The sequence below is a fragment of the Haemaphysalis longicornis genome, unplaced genomic scaffold (genome assembly GCF_048455015.1).
Source record: "Haemaphysalis longicornis isolate Haplotype H1 unplaced genomic scaffold, Haemaphysalis longicornis Haplotype H1 scaffold_6, whole genome shotgun sequence".
Lineage (NCBI taxonomy): Eukaryota > Metazoa > Arthropoda > Arachnida > Ixodida > Ixodidae > Haemaphysalis > Haemaphysalis longicornis.
This window is the reverse complement of record NW_027526407.1, coordinates 50001204-50020248: the sequence shown is the minus strand read 5'-3', so window position 1 is coordinate 50020248 and position 19045 is coordinate 50001204. Positions and strand designations below refer to the sequence as shown.

At 46.5% G+C, this 19045-nt stretch overlaps 1 protein-coding gene across 1 annotated transcript in view; it reads left to right on the top strand.

Annotated features, from left to right (window-relative positions):
- The window catches only part of Wdr81 (WD repeat domain 81), a 71512-nt gene that overhangs the window by 32598 nt on the left and 19869 nt on the right, over nt 1-19045 (top strand). The window contains exons 14-22 of the mRNA XM_077674259.1: nt 2197-2399; nt 3601-3856; nt 5530-5802; nt 7581-7675; nt 8844-9096; nt 9851-9997; nt 12844-13060; nt 16050-16183; nt 18858-18977. Of these exons, the coding sequence (XP_077530385.1) occupies nt 2197-2399; nt 3601-3856; nt 5530-5802; nt 7581-7675; nt 8844-9096; nt 9851-9997; nt 12844-13060; nt 16050-16183; nt 18858-18977 (1698 nt within the window). The remainder of the gene's footprint in view (nt 1-2196; nt 2400-3600; nt 3857-5529; nt 5803-7580; nt 7676-8843; nt 9097-9850; nt 9998-12843; nt 13061-16049; nt 16184-18857; nt 18978-19045) is intronic.

The window sequence follows — 19045 nt, the reverse complement described above, 5'->3', positions numbered from 1 at the left end:
CCCTCCAGGTCCGAAAAAACGGTTGGCTACTGTAGTACTGACAGTCGCAAAGAAAGATTGTAATGTTGCATCGAATAGTAGGATTGACCTTCAAGAGGCGAAGCCCCTTAGGGGCTGGGGCTGTTGGCGTCTCCTGTCATCGCCGTTGTAATAGGCGTTTCATGTAGTAACGGTACTAAAACACCGGGACACTCGTTTACGCCTCGCGCTAGAACGTAACGCGTACTAAAAATGTGCTGGGACACCCGTTTACGCCTTGCGCTAGAGAGCTTCGTGCTTGAAAGACAAGCGACTTTTCAGCACCCTGTCTGTGTGCCCTTTCTGTAGTCCTGTTTCCAGCGCTGTTTTATAGCGACTTTTACAGCAGAGCTGTATACCTGTACCCCCCATTGGTTTCGTCTCCGTTGGCAGAAACGCCAAGGCACCAAGAATACACTTATACATTGCATGCTTCGCCTCTACCCAGGCTTCACGTTAGTGGAGATGGCCTGCGATTTTTTTTAGATGCGACGCATCTCTTTAACTCACCTTGTCCCTCCGGCGTCTTCCGTCGTCCGTAGTCCGCATCCCTCCCCCATTCTCCTCGTCGCGCCAGCTGCGCGCTAACGCCGCTCTCACCGCAGTGCCCTCCCCCATTTTCCTCGCCGCGCCAGCTGCACGCTAACGCCGTTCTCACCGCAGCGCCATCTGCGTGTTAGCGCTTGCTCCTGTTGCCGTGCCAGCTGTGCGTCAGTGCGCGTTAGCGGTGCATGCACTGCTCTCTCTCATTCCTTTCACCGTTAACGCGCGGTACATATAAACGCGGTAACTGCGCCGCTCCGCTCAGTCGTTCCGCTGCTCCGATGACATCCGATGACCACCGATGATTTGAATGGAGACTAACAGGCCTGCTATCGTGATGGTCGGCGCAACCGTACGTAAAATAATGGAAACAACAACAAATTGACGTGCTAAATGGAAACAACATAACAGAAACGCAACGGAAACCCCACGATGCGTCGCATCTACCCATGGTTCCCCTCGCGGGAAGATGGTGTAAATTTCTTGTACCGGTCGCACCTCATGGCTGCCACAGCAAAATAAAAACTTTGGACAAACTTTGGCACTCTAAAGACCTGTGCACGAAACATTCGCTTCGCTCAGTCCTTCCCCAACAGATCTTCCCCCGTTTCTTTCACATGGATGTCACAGAAGCAGGGGTACATTTCCAAGACTTGGCCATGCAGTGGGTGGAGTGACTTTTTTTCTTTTCCTTTTATGTCTTTGTTACTCCCTCACTGGTAGCCACGTGCTCGCAGTGTGGGAAGCCTCACATGTGTTTTCCCCTTTTTTTGGTAAGCTTGTTCTTGTGTGTACATGCGTACAAACTCACCGCGTGTTTCCGTTTTGTGTACATTTCTCCCGTGCTCAAACAATAACAGCACCCAGCCGAAACTTGAATGTTGTTAAGTTATTAAAAACTTCTTTTCAGAGAATCGCGGAGGGCAGTGTATGTTAACGATTGTAAAATGAATCCGGGCGGGTGTACTTTAAGTGCAGAACACTTTAGGGGCTCGCCTTTTTATCGTAGCCCGCTGTAATGCGTAACGCATAATGCTCGACTGCTGGAATCAGGCGGCGCAGCAAGATAACGGACCCAAGTAGAGCCCGGCGTACCGTCGTAGCGGCTTCCCACAGAGGCTTCGAAAACCAAGCGGTTTATATCGTCACAACCGTTCGAAACTCGTGATCCACTGGTGCTTGTCATACACCTCCCTGTTTAGCGCAAAAAAAAAAAAAAAAAAACTGCATGTACATTTGAGGCAAAATATTCGTAATTAACCGGCAGCGTCCATGTTCATTTAGTTAGGAACGCTCGTTGGATTGGTTTTTACGATAGCAAGTGGAAAAAAGTGGTAGCGCAACGCCGGCACGTGCGGGAGGAAAATCAAACACAAAAAGAACAGAACTCCGCTGGCGCAGTTTCAGGCAGGGGGCCCGGGCCCGCAAGCACTACAAAGGCGGGAAATTTGAATTACATTGGACACACCTCTGTTCCATTTATCAAGAGAGGAATGAGACAGGGCAGCGAAGAGCGTGACGGGTGGTAGCAGTGAGCGGCTAACAGCGCCACAGCCCATTATGGCGAATCACTGCTCTGCACTTCCTACAGCTTTCACGTTGAGTGGAACGGCTTTAATTTTTTGTTTGTTCTAGGATTTGGCGATCGATGAACAGGACGGCAGCTTTCCGCGACACCACAGCCAGACGTCGCATGCGGCCGACATGTACCTGCTGGGATGTCTCCTCGTCGAGATGTCGATCTTCTCCACCACCTCGGTGCATTCCTCAAGGAATCTGGCCGAACGTTACCTGCAGGCCTTGCAGGTGCTCAAGGTCCAGTCGTCCAAGCTGCCAAAGTGAGGGCCTTTACTGTGGGTTTTTTAAAGCGAAGCTTTCTATGCATCATTGATGGCGTTGACGTTCGAATAAAACACACTGCAGGAAAGCCGACTTCACACAATGGGATTCACAAAGGGTTCACCAATCCACACAACACATAACATAACAATGGGATCTCTTTGCACACCTAACTGATCTCTCATAATACGCGAAGTATAGTTTAGCACGCACGGTTAGCGGTGACGACGATGGCGATGGTGATGAAATGCATTCTGTAATTGGGGTTGGACTTTGGGGCTTTGGACTTTAGTGACGTGGGTTCAGACGTTGGCTTTGGACTTTATGTTGAAGTGGACGGACGTTGGCTTTGAACTTAAGCGGTTAGGATTTTGGACTTTGGGAGAGTGGATTTTGGACTTTGGCTTTGACTCGGATGGCATGGGAGAAAGCTTCGCATTTTAATCATCTTTCTCTCGAGAAAGGGATTTTATTCTGTTTTCTTTGAGATTGCCTTCTTATCAAAACAAAGTGCAGTCTGAATTCCAAAGCCACCCTCACTCTTGCAGCGAGATCCTGTAAATTGGTACATATATAGTATCACAGTGCACCACTAGGGTCGACCACCAGGGTGACAAATTGGCCAACCAAGAGATGGGACTAGAAGTAGAAAAAGACAACTCGATAGAAGGATGAGATAAGGAAATATGGCTGCAAAGAATGAATCGGGACGGCACGGGATAGAAGCAGTTTGAAGTCAATGAGAGAGGCCTTCATCCTGCAGTAGATATAGAGGAAGGAAGGAAGGAAGGATGATCATGGGGATGAGGATGAAACTGATACAGGGGTTTCTAAATAGTAGTTCATAGCACAAACCAAGTTAGTCTTTGCAACAGTTTTTTCGCTTAAATGCCTCTGTATTTAGTCAAAGGCCTGTTTCTCGTGGCTTTTTACTTTCGTAGTGTTGTGAAACTTCTTAGAAGCAGGCTGTGGCACGAAATGTGCACATGCCTCTGGCGTTTTCTTTTTCCATCACACCAGTTGTTGGCCTTTTTGGCACAAGATGCACTGTGAGAGGTAAATGCACCCCGAAGCAAGTGTGTGACCTTGCATGCACGGGGAAATTTGCTCAATGACGGTGCTAGCTCACTCGTAATGGCTTGATGGCCTACGCATTTGGTCGTCCAACATGCCGTCACCTTTTTTCCTTTTCCTCGTCAGATGCCTCCAGAGTGCGGTGCAGGTGCTGCTGCAGACTGAGAAACCGATTCCCGTGCCGGCTTCCGTCGGAAGGGAAGCGGTCGGAAGCAGCCGTGTCGAGTGGCGCTACCCCTGCGTCTGCGACGGCGGACTTCCTCCACCCTCCGCGCACCAGCTCCTTCAGCCGCTGCTGTCGATCATCCCGTTCCCCTCGTACTACCCGGCGCTGTACGACTTCCTCTCGAAGCTCGATGCAGAGTCCTCAGCGCCTGTCAAGGTGTGTGCAGTTGCAAAGCTCGGACTTGGTTTGGCTCAGACTTGGCTTGGCTTGGCTTGAAAAATGGTGCTCAGGCTAGTCGGCAGTTTGGGATGAAAACGTATGCTGTGCAAATGGGCAAAGTCCCGAGGAGGCAAGGGAGCAGTCTGTTGCCAGTATCCAGATATCTTGCAGCTTGAGAAACAAGAGGGTGAGCTGTGTCATAATCTTACTTGTAATTTGGGACTAGGTATGCATGCATCAGATCCTTTGCCAAGTACCTTGATGGCACTTTCACCAGTAAAGATGTGTGGTTCCCCTGTGCAGTGCATGAGCTAGAATGTATGCAAATAAATGAAATGTTGAGGATAAGAAGTTCAAGGAACAGGAAGCAGAGATTGGGGGCCAGGAATCCAGGAGAGGAGGAGAGGGTTGTCGGCTTTGGCTTGGCTTGAAACGGGGTGTACAAGTTGAGAGTTGGCGTTCGAGTTAGTTGATTGTGAGTGAAGAAAAAGTGTGCAGTGCATATTCCACTGTGCATAAAAATGAGCTGCAGCTTCAAACTTGGCTCGGGTTTCTGACTTGGCTTGGCTTCAAATCAAGCCGAGAGAAGTCAGAAGTCTGAGCAACCTTCTTTGCTATGTTTAAACACGGTGAAGAAGTTGTTGAAAGTGGGCGTCTGAGTTAGTTGATGGTGAATGATGGTGATGCTGATGATGAATTGGTCGCAGTTAGCACAGAACCGGGATAACTGGAGATCTATGGCTGGCGGTGGTGGTGGTGGTGGTGGTGGTGATGGTGATGGTGATGGTGATGGTGAAAAAGTGTAGAATGTGTATGAGAATGTGCCAAAATCTATGCAAATACACGAAACATCAAAGATATGAAGTTGAAGGGGTTAGAGGGAAACGCTAGGAGTCAAGAAGCTAGGATATATGTTGTGAGGGAGATTGCCTAGCTGTGGAATGGGGTTGGCATTTTTTGTTTTCTGTATGCTAGAGGGGAGTGTGTGCAGGATTAAAGCTGGGAAATGCATGGACTGACAGACACATCAACGGGCTGCTAAACTTGGTTGTTTGGGAATGATATTTTGATTTCAGTTAGGATGTTGGTGAAAGCTTATTTTGACACACTAAAAAAAAATCACAGACACACCTAAGCATTATGATGCAGTCATTGCTGAACTATTAGTGTCCAATTGCAGTACAAGCCCTGCCATTATTATCATTGTCCTTTTGCATTCTTTTCTTGTCTAGGTTACCTTGTCTTGGCACATATGCATGTTCACATAATCAAACAATGAGGACATTTAGCTGGGACATAGTTTCCTGCTCGACTAGTTGCAGCTTCTCTAATTAGCACACTGACATTACTCCCGTAGGCCCCAGTAAATGTCTCTAACACACGTTTCCAAGTCCAAGGCCACCACGCATTCACTGCGTCCTTCTTCAGTCATCTATATTTGCCATATTGTGCTGGCGTTCTAGGCGTGTGCTAGTCTCGCATTCCGAAGGTCCCTGGTTCAAATCCCACCCAGACCCAAGCACTGGCCATTTTGTGGGCCATACGTCGGCCATTTTGTGTTCCTTCTGTGTGCCAGGGACGCTGGGTTTTCAACCTACGGAGGTAATAAGTAATGCTTTTGTGTTAAAATTACCCGTTGCCCCTGCCCCCCCTCCACCTTCCCTCAACAGGTGTACTTTGTGTCACGGGAGCTGCCCCCCCTGCTGGGTCAGCTGGGGCCGAACGACCTTGACCTGGTGATGGGTCACCTGGGCGACCTCTTCTCGGACCGGGAGTCCTCCCTGCTGGCCGTGTGGCAGCTGTTCGACCTCGTCGGCCTCGCCCTGGGGCCCAAGGCGCTCGCCGACCGACTGCTGCCCGTGCTCGTGGGCCTGCTGTCCACCGACCGGCCAACCGTGCGACACCTGCGACTGTTCCACCGGTCCTTTCTGCTCAAGCTGCAGGCAAGTGGGGTAGAAAGTCGCCTGCCGTGGCGGTCCGACTGAATCAGTCTCTCAGAAAAATACAGACGAATACCTATCCCAACATCCTCAGGCTATCGAAGATGTTCCCCGAGAAATTCTCAAACGCATGTAAATAAGTGCGGTGAAATATCCACCCTATTCTATGCATCCTGGGGTTGTCGTACTATATGGCCCTCAGTAAACGCCAACACCGAGTTATATGAGCTATGGGAGGCAGCTCTGGCCAGCTCTGACTCTGGGGTTCAGAAGTATCTGATTTTTAGGGCCAAGACTGGGGCAGAGGAAACAGGGGCCCTGGAAGGAGGGAGGGAACCTACCCTAGTTCAATCAAGACCTTTCATTTCAAATAAATGTTTCATCTCTCTCTCTCTCTCTCTCTCTCTGAACGGCCGAACGGAACAGGACGGTGCAGCTTTGTACAGTAGCAGACCTTTTTTTTCGGACTCCAAAAATTTGGGCTTGCTGGATATTCCGGACTTTCCTGAGGAACTTCCAGTTATTCCGGACTTTCCGGAGGAGCTGCCAGTTGTCCCATAGGAGTAGTGACTCACGGATTTTTCACACTGCTGCTTTATTCGGACTATTTTTCATTCCCCTCCAGGTCCGAGAAACAGGTCGGCTACTGTGTATCGGCTATGCAGGGGAAGAATGGGAGGAGAAGGCATTGAGCAATGGTGGAGAAATGTTTTCATTTTCTGGGCTCATTGCAGTCGACAATGGCCATCTTGAAACAAATAATGTCGGGCTGCCACTTCTTTAGTTGCTGGGGGGCCGAAAGGGGCATCGGAGAAAAAACAACCATAAAACGAGTTGTAGTGCAAATTTCCGAAATCAAATTGCAGTATGTATGGCTGGTGTAACAGAACGGCAACTTTAGCAAGTTTAAAATTGCACTCACTAAGTTGATGTATGCCGGACTGCAATTTGAAAACGATCGTATCGGATCAGTTTTGGTCATGACAACTAAGGACTGCCTATGCCACTAGTTTCGGCCACATTTTAGCGAAGGTAATGTTAGCTTTTGCTTCCATGTTTTTATCCGTTGACGGTGAAGAGTATGTGATTTCCGTTCACTCTGAAATAATGAATGAAGTTCCTACTTTCAGTCAGTAAAATGTGCATAAAGACGTTTACAGAACACCTCTGCTCCATTCACTTTCTGAAACACTTATTCTGTTGATACTGCTGGCATGTTATCGGTTGTCTGGTCACCTTTGACGCAGTTCAGCATGACTTTTCATTGGTGAGGGTAGACTTGCAGTGGAAACAGCGTAACCAAGCACGTTAGACTAGCGATACTAGCCTAACAGGCCAACGAGACAGTGAGTGGGTTGCAGCCAGAACGGGTCAGGTCTGTGAAGTCACGTGTACTCGATATTACAATGAAAATTACTGTATAAAGCAATACTTTCCATGTAGCACAGTTTATTTGTTGTGCAGCTAACATGGTAACTGAAGAAATTAATGTGTTTTCTAAGCCTTTCAAGAGTTGATAGGTGAGGAAAAGGGCACAGGATGTGCGACAACCTACTGAAGGTTCAAATGGTGGGGACAAATATGCTATTTCTGTGTGTGTTTGTGCTTGTTTAGATATTTCTTGATACGAATTTCGGATGGTGTGAACATTTTTCTCTGCTCTGAGAGATTTCTTTTCATCAAGGTTCTATTAAAACTTGATGATGTCTAACAAAATGCAGTCACTGAAAGCATTGCTCGTGAAGTCGTCCGTGAGATGCTAACTCCCTCTGGTTTTGTAGGTGCGTCTTGGAATGCGGACTTTTCTGCATTGCTTCGTGACGCTCCTAGTTGAAGCTGTCGGCGGCTATCGGGACAACAGCACGCCTCAAATCTCGTAAGGCCATAGTGTTTCCTGGTACTTAATTCTTTTTTTCTTCCAAATTTGTGGTTGTGCTAAGGTTAGTGGCGGGTATCGGGCATTAAGAAATGTGCATTCATTGTAGCTCCTTTGCTAGGAGTGCCCATTTCCTTTTCTTCTTTTCTTAATTAAACTCATTTTCAGATGTGGTGTCCCACGTGCCTATTTGTCGCAATATGCCCGTTCGTGTGAATTTTTGTCTGTCATTTGTCATTCATGCTTCATGCTAGTTTATCGACTAGCATGGGTGCATGCCTGCTGTTTGACGCTTCAGCATTTATTACACTTTGCACGACTTCTAATGTTACCGGTGGTTGTAAATAGTGTCAAACTAACATCATCATCATAATCATCATTGGAATGATAGGCATCGTATGCACATTTTTGCACGTATGTAGGTACTTCTTTTGAAATCGAGACTTCGACTGGCAACCGTCTGGTCGAGAACGCCATTAAAAGACGTAATAAAGAAGACGCTGACCAGAAGAGAAAAAATTTCTCCCACCTTCCCTCGCGGGAACCCCTGTGTAGAAGCGATGCATGGGGGTTCCGTTGTTGTTTCCGTTAGGTTGATTCTCCCATCGCGTGAAACGTGCCGTGAACCCCCTGCAGCGGGTATAACGCAACGTGGCGCGGCTGTGACGCAACACAATCCAACACAATCCACTTTAATCCAATCCAATCCAATCCAATCCAATGCCCCTCGCGAGAGGGGTTCGCTATCGGAGAGGAGAGGGGGTGAGCGGTGGAGAGCGCAGCTCGCACGGCGAGGAGAATGGGGGAGGGGTGTGGACGGACAACAACAATGCCGTATGGAGGGACAAGGCAAGTGAATGAGATGCAGTCGCATCTAAAAAACCAATGGCGTTTCGGCCCCCCGAACGGGACTCTTGTTCACACTAAAAACTGTGAACTGTGAACAAGTTCAAACTAAAACGTGTGAACAAGGCTCCGTTCGGGGGACCGAAATGCCATTGGTTCTTTTTCTCTTCTGGTCGGCAACTTCTTTATTACGTCTTTTAATGTACATCTCTTCACACATCAGCATAGACTTACCTGAAGACAAAAGACCTGTCGAGTCTAAAGACAAAAGTTTCACCGCTGATTTTCATGGGCCTATTGCGCTTCTGTGGTGGCCTTGCAGTGGTTCTGAGATACCGGGATCGGTCACTCGAAAAGGCTCCCACTTGGACAGTGTCGAGTTGGATCCGCTGCGGCAGTCTGGCACGACCTCGCGGGAAGCCTCCCCATCCAGGTCTGACCAGCGGGGATCCTCTTCCGAGCACGACATTTCATCCGCGTCGCCAGAACCGGCGACATTTGGGGAGCCGGAGATGTTTGAACTGGACCAAGACCAGGATATAGAGCACTCTGCGTCGTATTCGTACGAGAAGAAGGCGAGTTTCCTCTGGAAGTGTCGCTTGCTTGGTCCTTGCTAAGTGTTTTTGTGAGAATCAGTGTCATCTAAACTGTTCTTATGCATACATAAAGTATGGGAGCTGCGTGAATGGACATGAATCCAAATATTTGGCTCTGTAGGTATGAAACCTGATTTAAACGAAATTTGAAACTCTGTGGGTCCAACCGAAAAGATGGGGAAGTACTCTGGAAACTGCTGGAGCCGTATCTGAACAAACTGCGGTAGATGACCCAGAAGTTTTGCTTTATTTCTCAATTTTATTTTGTTCAAAACATGCTGAGGACACTGCGACAGCTTGATGGAAGTGCCGTGCCAACCTCGTTTTTCGGACTAGTCCATCATTTCATAAATGTTTCTGTTAGCGGCTGCCGCTTAGTGGAAATGGGCATTGCACTGTGGTAGAGTCTGGTGAAAGTAATCTCAGTTGGGACAAATTCTCAATTATTTGGTTGAACCGTATTTTGTTTTCATTTGTGAAAACAGGTATTTTTGTCCAAATTTATGCAAGTTTTTCTTTTCCTGGGGGCTGGCTGTTTTCGGACATTTCTCGTCAGCCTATACCGCAGGACTGTAGCACTTTTGTCACTTCCGTTGAGTGGAGGAAATTGGCTAAACCGGAGTAATTCTATGTGTGGTGTTTGAAAACTTGCTGATTGTCTAGTTCCTTCTTGTTTTTTTATTTATTTGTCTTTTGCTAAAGCGTTGCACTTTTGTTATCATTGCAATTGAAGGAGGCAGACACTTTTCCGGAGCCTGCAGCATGGCCACCTTCATGCGAGAAGGAACAGCCACAGCCAAGTCGGGCTGAAAGATCAGAGTCCATCACAGCGGAGCCAACTGCACCACCGACGCCGACCATTTCTGTCATCCCAGATACCGTAAGACTTTCTCTCTCTCTTTCTGTCTGTCTAAATCTATCGACCTATCTGTATCTGTTTTTATTTATGCATACTATCTATCTCTATTTGTCTATTCCTTCTATCTCTACCTCTACTATCAATATCTATCTATATCTACTAGGAATGTTTGAACAGTGATCTCTTGCTTTCGAGGTGCATACGAAGCGTACTATGATTTTGTTCAAAATGTTGCAAATTGGAGTGAATATTTTCAAATCAAAGAACTTTTATATCTTCCTCTATTTGTCTATTCATTCTATCTCTATCTCTACTATCAATATCTATCTATATCTACTAGGGATGTTTGAATACCTAGTGATCTTTTGCCTTTGAAGTGAATACGAAGCGTATTATGGTTTTGTTAAAATTGTTACAAATGAGAGTGAATATTTTCAAATCGAAGTGAAGATTTTGCGATTTCTGAGGTAACAGGCCCTCCCCGAAAACATGTTCCTCTTTCCATTTACCTGCACGCCACCAGTGCATTGTAGAAAATCCCGTTTATGCTAGTTGAAACTTCCCCTTTCGTTTTCAAGCTTCCAAAAGCACTTTGAAAATACCTCTATTCGATTTTCTATCCAATTCAAATGTCGTGTTAGTATTCACTTCGGTATTCAAAAGCTTCAGATATCCGCACACCCCTAATATCTCTCTATCTCTTGTCGCTCGCTCAAGCGTTGTGGTAACACTGCTGAAATGCCGAAGAAATGGTAATTGGTGCAACCAGATTATGCAGGAAAAGAAGAAACAGGACAAGGTGAAGTAGAATGCCTTATTACAAACAAGTGTGCTGGCCACTGTACCTGCAGTTTTACAATAGTAATACCGTATTTTCGCGTGTATAACCCGCCCTGATGAAAATTTTTATTTTCATCAGCCGCTGCTACTGCAAGCGCGGTGTTACAAACAGCGAGCCCGGCTTTAACTTCGTTGTGTCTGTATTTTGGAGGATCGTGGCTATGTTTTTAGCGTCTATGAACAGATTCCGCGGAACGTGATAAGAACGCCAGCGGGGTTCTTTTTTTTTTTTTACCCCACCTTGTGTTCACGATGCCGAATGCGGCTGCTTATCAGCGCAGCGTACTGGTAGGGGGAATTTTTGGCTTCACGCGGCTCGCTTGTTCGGAAAGGGAAAGAGCGGTGGCTTATCTGCACAAGGTTCTAAAGCGTGAACCGCATGGAGCGATTGCAGTGCACGCATGGAACATGCAGTGCACGCCGCAGGAGCGGCGACGCCGGCTTGGTTATGGTGTGCGGCGAGGTAAGATGCGGCAACATGGCGTCGGCCCTGGCCGCAAAGTGGTGCAGGCAGCTCCAGCGACCGCTTCTAACTGCTCGCTGAAATGCCGCACGAAGCGCAAGCGAGGGTGCTCACGCAAGTAAAGAGCTGATAATATAGGCGAAAAGAGGAATATAAACTGCCATCCTCGTTGCTTGTGAAAGCGCCCATCAACAAACACCGCGGTGGTAGGCCTCAACATCTCTAACGCGGCCAGCCGGCTGGTCGGAGCGTTTCGGATCTCCCGCCATTAGGTGCGCGTCTCCCCATTGGTGCAAGTCGTCAGGCTCCTCCCACTGCCACGCGAAGAAGCCACTGCGAGCGCAAAATCGTCAACACAATCGTTAAAAAAAAAAAAAAAGAGAGAGAAAAAGATCACGCGCAACGTCGACGTGCACGAATCGTGTGCGAAAACAGGCCATGTGGTTCACGCTTAAAACTAGTTGATAAGTCTCACGCGAACGGGGACGGGGATCGCTATCTTCCGAGGTATGTCCAGCAAGGTCAGTTGTGGTTATCACGTAGGCGTCGAAAGGGTGCCTATTCTTTTCTTGTGTGCCGAATAGAGGTGAGCAAGGGGTGTGCGCTGCGTCAGATGGCCGATTTCATCCTTTCCTTTTTCTTTTGCTACCCTAAAACGATGCCCCAGCTGCGCCGGTCGATCAGCAGTCCCGCCAGAAAACCGCACTATAAACGGTATTGTGCTTCAGCCAACCGCATTCTAAGCGGTATGCTTATGCATTGAGTTCTATGGGAGGTGAACCGGTGGTCACAAAAACCCGCGTTATATCCGGTCCCGCACTATAAGCGGTTACGTTATAAATGGTCTACACTGTACATAAAAATGGACCAAAGCTACTACTGAAGCAACATTACACATTTGTTGCCTAGTTTGTTACCATTACACATTTGTTACCTAGCAACATTACCTAGCTGGCTACGTAACTGGATGACTTGGTGCATACATTTTTTCAGGTTGGTGTTCTGTTGAGCTGTGTGTGCAAGATAAGCCCTGTCAGTGGGATAACAGTGGCTTAGCTGCTATCACTGCTGTAGGGGTGTCACGGCCCTACGCACATTGCGGTGAAGCTGCACCAAAGGAAATGCCTCGCATATTTATTTATTTATTTATAATATACTGCGGACACTAGGTCCAAGAAGGGTGGGCGATACAAGTGAACACAGTTCAACAGCAATACACCACTTTATGACAGCACATTTGTGGTGGCTAGGTCATTCCACTCACTGATAGTGCGTGGAAAAAAGAAAACTTGAAAAGGTTAGTTTGTGCAAAGTAGGGAGTAAGTGCGTGGGGTTGGTGGTGCCGGGTAACTCTTGTTGTTAAGGGTGATACAAACAGTGAAGGGTCGAGTGCTAATTTGTTACCTACGCACCTCTACTTCCGCACCTCTACTTCACCCCTGAAATTTTCACATTTTTGGTGTGGGTTATACAGGCGAAAATAGGGTAGTTTTCTCCTCAGCTGCCTCCAAAGAAGGTGTGGGTTCAGTGTTGTGGCAGACAGGGCCATCTCTCTGTGTGACAGGAATCGTACGAGGTCCGAGCCCAGGAGGCCAGTGAGAGCGGTGGCTGCAGCCTGAGCGACATTGCCTCGGAGAGTGTGATCTGGCTGGCCCACCGGCTCGGTCCCGTGCTGACGGCCAAGCACCTGAGCCGAAACCTGCTCCGCATGCTCACCCTCTGCTACCTGGGGCCGCAGCAGCTCAGTCCGGCCAAGGGGGGAACGCCGCTGCTCGAAGGCGGTGCGTATGACGATGGCCATCATCATCACGACCCGTTCTTCTACACTGACTTCCACCTGTCTCTGTTCTGCATCGACAAAGTCTTTTTAAGTGCAGAGCACTTTAGGGGCTCGCCTTGTCGTCGGAGCTTGTTCGCTGGACCTGAGTAGAACCACACAGCGTTCTGTCGTAGCCGCTGTCGTTGCGGTGTAAGTGGAGGCTTCGAAAGCCAAGCAGTTTAAATAGTCATAACCATTCGAAACTCGTGAACCACTGGCGCTTGTCATACATCTCCCCGTTGTTTAGCACAAAGAAAAGTGCAGGTACATTTGATGCAAAATATAGGGAATTAACCGGCCGCGCCCATGTTCATTTAGTTAGGAACGTTCCTTGGGTTGGTTTTTACGATAGTAAGTGAAAAAAAGTGGTAGAGCAACGCTGTCACGTGCGGGAGGGAAAGTAAGCACAAAAAGAACAGAACTCCCGCTGGCGCTGTTTCAGGCAGAAGCGCACGAGCACTGCGGAGGTGGGAAATTTGAATTTCATTAGGTGGTAGCAATGAGCGGATAACGGCACTACAGTCCATTATGGTGAGTCACTGCTCTGCACTTCCGACAGCTTTCACATTGAGCGGAACAGCTTTAATTTTTCTTTTTTGTCCCCTGAATTTTGTAATCTCTTTCTTGTCTGTCTCTCTGTGGTTATCATTTTGTCCTGTAGCCCACACCTTGCAATACCGCCCCACTGCTTTACAGTCCTAACCTTGCTACAGAAAGTAGTCCACACTCTGCCATTATATAGTACCCACTCTGCCCATCATATACATGGCAGTAGGCCTCTATTATTCACCATTTTGCATGGCTCAGAACTACTTCAGGGCAGCTGAGCATTTTGTTGGCCAATAGAATTTCTGTCGCAAAATTTATACAGAATTTCTATAGAACTTCTATTGAATTTCTATTCTGGAATGCCCAGGAACTGCAAAGAACTAGTATTCTGCGCTGGCCAATAAAAGAGGCCAAGTGACATGCCATGTACGCATTGTCCGTCCTTTGTGCTGAAGAGAAATTTAATTATGCTTTACCAGTTGTACATAGACAAAACACGACGTTTCGAAGCCGGCTTGGCTTCTTCGTCAGAGGTGACTGGGGCCACACTGCAGCTGCGTCTTATATCCTTTCGGCGTTGCTGGCACCAGACAGAAGTCTGTCGAATGTTCGCTTTCAAGTCCTTCATGCTACATGCCTCACCCAGCTCCACTTGTTTGTCCTTATTTTTAACTAAAAGCTGTTCCGAAGTAGAGCGGAAGACAGGTGAAATTAATGAACTGGCCTTCCAGACGGTTATGTTGTCTGCTGTTGCCGTAGCAAAAAGAAAAGAGTGTTAGCTTCATAGCAGGTGGGTCCAACATAAACCTGGGACCTCCTCAAGACTAGCGGACAATTGATTTATGGCTTATCCATTTCCTCCTCATTTGCAAAAACTGGGGCTGCGTGCAAGTAGCTACTAGCAACTGTAGCAGTTAGACGACTTGCTAAGCCTAATGTTTTGTTTTCCCCAGTGTGCTCTGACGGCTGTCTCAGTGTGTGAAATCAAAATGAAAGCTTGACAGCTGTGTTTATGACTGATTCGGCAAGCTACTGTGGTGGGTATTTCTATTCTGACTATAAGATGTGACAACTATAATAGCAGATGATGTAAGATTGTGTTGAGCAAATATTTTTTTGCACATTGTGCTTGTGGCGTATCCATACCGCTTTTACTTTTCAGTGACACACGTTCGAGTTCCTGTACGTTGCCTGGTCATTACGTAGCTTCTATAGTAAACAATTACCGTATTTACTCGCATAATCCTCGCACTTTTTTTTCGGAAAAGTCAATGTGAAGTTAGGGGTGCGAGAATTATGCGGGGAAAAAAAATCCGGTGCACAGTGTTGCCAATTTGCCTTCTGCCAATCCCGCTAAATGTAGCGGTCGTTTTTTGTATATGTAAGCTCAGTGTTGCCAACAGCAGATATTTCTTTTTATCTTATCGTAAACAGTCTCCCGTTGATCAGCGATCATGAAGTTGCCGCCAGGCACGCCGAAGTGCCTGCCTGCGGCGCGGTTGCCGTGTTCGATCGCGTACTCTATCACTTTCAATTTGAAAGCGGCAGTGTAGCTGGCGTTCTTCCCCATGGCGAAACGGCACCAAGCACAAAACAAACAGATCGGCACCAAGCATAAAACAAAGCGATCAAAAAGTTCTCATAATGGCAGCGAGCTATCCACCACTGACGCGAGTGACTCACTGACTGCTGCTGCTCAACGACGGGACCACGACGCCGACACGACGACACGACAGCGGGCTGCGCGAACGTCGTCTAGTTGCGCGCACGCGAAACCGGCTCAAGGACAGTGTGAGTAGCGTGTTAGGGCGCCTGTTAGGGAGTAGCCATGCAGGTTGTTAGGGCGCCTGGATGGCCTTGAATACACAGCGCTCTCTGCCGAACGGAGAGGCGGCGGGGGAGGGCGCGTCTTGGAGAGCGCGTGCACCATGCGGGTTTCGCGAGCAGGCAACTTTCGCCGCTGCAAAGTTGGGGGTGCGAGGATTATGCGAGGAACCAAAAAATCCAAGTTTTGCTGGCTCACATTAGGGGTGCGAGGATTACGCGAGTGCGAGGATTACGCGAGTAAATACGGTATCGTACTGAGTAACAAGTAGCTGTGAGCATTTGCGGAGTGACTATCAATATTATAGTCATGGTTGTCATTGGTAAAATTAAAACATCCTCGTTAAAGCAACCAAGTGAACAGGTGAGGAAGACGTGTACGACTATCATCTGAGTTGTTGACTTGGCGTTGAGCTGATTGTTAACTTGGCTATATTCTCCTGAACTAGGGCGTCGTGGTACCTCTGTGAATTGCAAATTTGGTTGGACGAAAAAATTTTGATAGCACCATTTGTGAATGTCTTTGAAAGTGCATTCTCTGGCCTCCTGATGTATTTCTCTAAATTTTTGTTTTTCAGACGTAAGTCTCTTCGAGCAAGGGGTCGTCGGTGATCAGACCGCTGCGAAAGTTCTCGAAACCCTGTCCAACCTTGCCATGCTGTACGGAGAGAGCTTCATCACGCTTCAGTATCTGCCCCACGTCGTGGATCTGGTGTGTATAGTATTCTATAGCTTGTATAGTGTAGTATAGTATAGTAAATTATACTATATACTATTGTATGGTATAGTAAACTATAGTATATATGCTATTGTATAGTATAGTATAGTATTATATAATATAGTATACCTTAACATCCTGCGCATGCATATTCAAGTCAATTCTAGTTCAAATTTTGACGTTTTCCCGTTCAAATTTGGCATTTTCCGAGTGTACTCTGAAAGTTGGCGCCATCTACTGAGTAATAGAAACACTTAGATCCTCTTTGCTTTTGTTTTTTCATGTGGCACCAATTGGTAATGTGCCACCAGGGTCATGTGATGGGCGCTGTGAAGATACAGTGATGATATTGGCATCACATGCGACCGCACCACAAAAACGCCGCATTTGTAGCGATTTGGACAAGCTTAATGCAAATTTTTGGATGATATTAGGAGCACTGACTCTGAGGACAACTTTTATTTATTGGATTTTAGCGTGGAAAGGGAAAGCGCGTAAAACCAGCTGGGATCCTGATACCCTGTTCAACGCAAGCCCTAGAAAATCCAAAAGTATCGAAACTGTAAATTGTGCTGCGAACAAAAAAGAGTGGAGCAGAAAACCAATATTTTCTGCAATGCATGTGCGGCCAACCTATCTTTCACTACTTCGAGGAACTGCTTTTCCCAGTGGCACGCAACCCAGTACGGCTAACTATTTTTTTTTTGTTAGTGAAGAAGTTTTACAGTTAGGCATTTCATATTTGAAGGAGTTTTGCATTGCTGGTATGTGTGCGAAATGTACATCTTCAATTTTTCGCATTTTTTTCTGTGTAAAGCAACACCGACGTTTTTGCTTATTTTTTGTGTTTTTCACAAAATATTTTTGTAACGATTTTTTGCTTTTTTACATAAGTATTCGTGTTTTAAACAATTGCTATTGGAAAGAAAATACACCCTTCTACATTTCAGCATTATACACTTGTATGTTACATATCTTTTGCGATAGGGAAAAAATTATTTGCTGTACTACGCGAAATCATTGCTTTTCCCGTGGGCAGGAAAGGGTTAATGCAACACTAAGAGCATCGTTATATCAACCTCAAAGATGTTCCGCATATTTCTTCCTTGCCGACTTGCTCTGAATGAGTTTTTCTATGTGTGCCATTTAAACAGTCGGGTCTAGCACTCTAACAGTTTAACTTGTGGACCTTCTGTTGTACTGCCTATTTCCCGAATTACACTCTTATTAAGGGGGCCCGTGGGTCTTATGCAAAACGCTGTTAATATTAGCTATTATCACCGAAATTGATAGATGTTAGCTACAGGGTGCTTATTACATATACGAAATAAATTTTCACTTGGGACTAATAGTTGCAAATGTGTGCAAATTTTCCTCTTAAGAGCTTTGTCAGATTTTTTGAACAACTGAACCACTAGGGTTTGTATTTTTTATGTAACCTTTATCTAGAGAAATCAAGGTGTGCAATGGGGGTTGTTCTGTAGAACGACCCCTTCTAGCCCTCTTCTTCAAGAGTTATATGACTCGAAAGCTCATGGTTGAAAAAAAGGGCAAACTTTAATTGTGGACTTTGAGTGATAACATTGGGCTTGCATGACCTCTGATGAAGCAACAGAGCTAGATGTGTGGAGTAATTAACGCTTTCAGGGTCACAGACATACATATACGTCCTCTGCAAACACCTTCAAAACGGTCAATAACGTATATGTACGTCATTGCTTGTATGTTTAAAAAGCGCGCCTTTTTCGCCAACTTCTCTTGCTTGGCATGTGCTGCCACACTGCGGAAATACGTCAAATTATTTTCTTGCGCTGATGGCTCTTCTTTTTATTTTATTGATGATTTACTTCAGCGGTGCACCGGCTATCGCTTGCGCATCCGGTAACGAGGGGGCGCGCTGGGTATCGCCCACCGGGCGCCTCTCGCTTCTTGCGCCTGCCACAGACCATAGGTGCCTGCGAAACTGATGAGGCTCTTTTCTCATTTTTTTTTTTCGTATTTTATAGGAGTTGTGCGCCATCTATTGCTCGCACATCCGGCCGCGCGCGTGCAGCGGCTGGTTCTGGTATCGCCCTCCGGGCGCTTCCCGCTTTTTGCGCCTGCGAAACTGATGTCTATCTGATTTCGATGCATCAATGTACAAGGCATCATTTTGTAAAAGTAGTACAAGGGTTTTATTCAGAATTTTTCGTGTGTTACTCATAAATAAACCACATGTATGTAACAGCACAAACAATTTTTTTTGTCACTTTATGGTCACCCTAAAAAAATTACGATAATTTTTTCTCGAAATAAATTCACCCGAAGAATTTAAATCAGCAATAACAAAAATCAACCCTGGGAGGTTGCATTTGGCGTAAAAATTTGACCTTCAGAGGGTTAATTATTGTTGGACTCCTGGCTTCTTTCACATTATGGTTTCATAATTGAGCACCCAGTCACCAGTTTTTCGAAAAGCTTCACAAAAATTTCACAAAAATGTCATGCATCTAAAGCCATTCTAAGTAGGATTTTATTTCATACTAATGATTAACACGCTGCAATACACACACCTACAAACTGTCATAACAGTAGCTCAAATAACTTTGATGGACCACTGAGCTAACAATAATGAAATTCCAATTGCAATTATTACAATGCATGCACTAAGCTGCGCGTTTTTTTCTAGTTGCGCTTGTGCAAGAAACACATGACGGAGACCTTGGAGGCTGGACTCATTGGTGCTGTGACGCTGGTCAAGCATGTTCTGCCATTCCTGTCCGATACAACACTCATGAGCCAACTTCAGGTAAGTGTTTGAGTAATTTTATAACTGCTTGTTAATTAGGTAGACATTCTGACGGGGGAAGGAGCTCT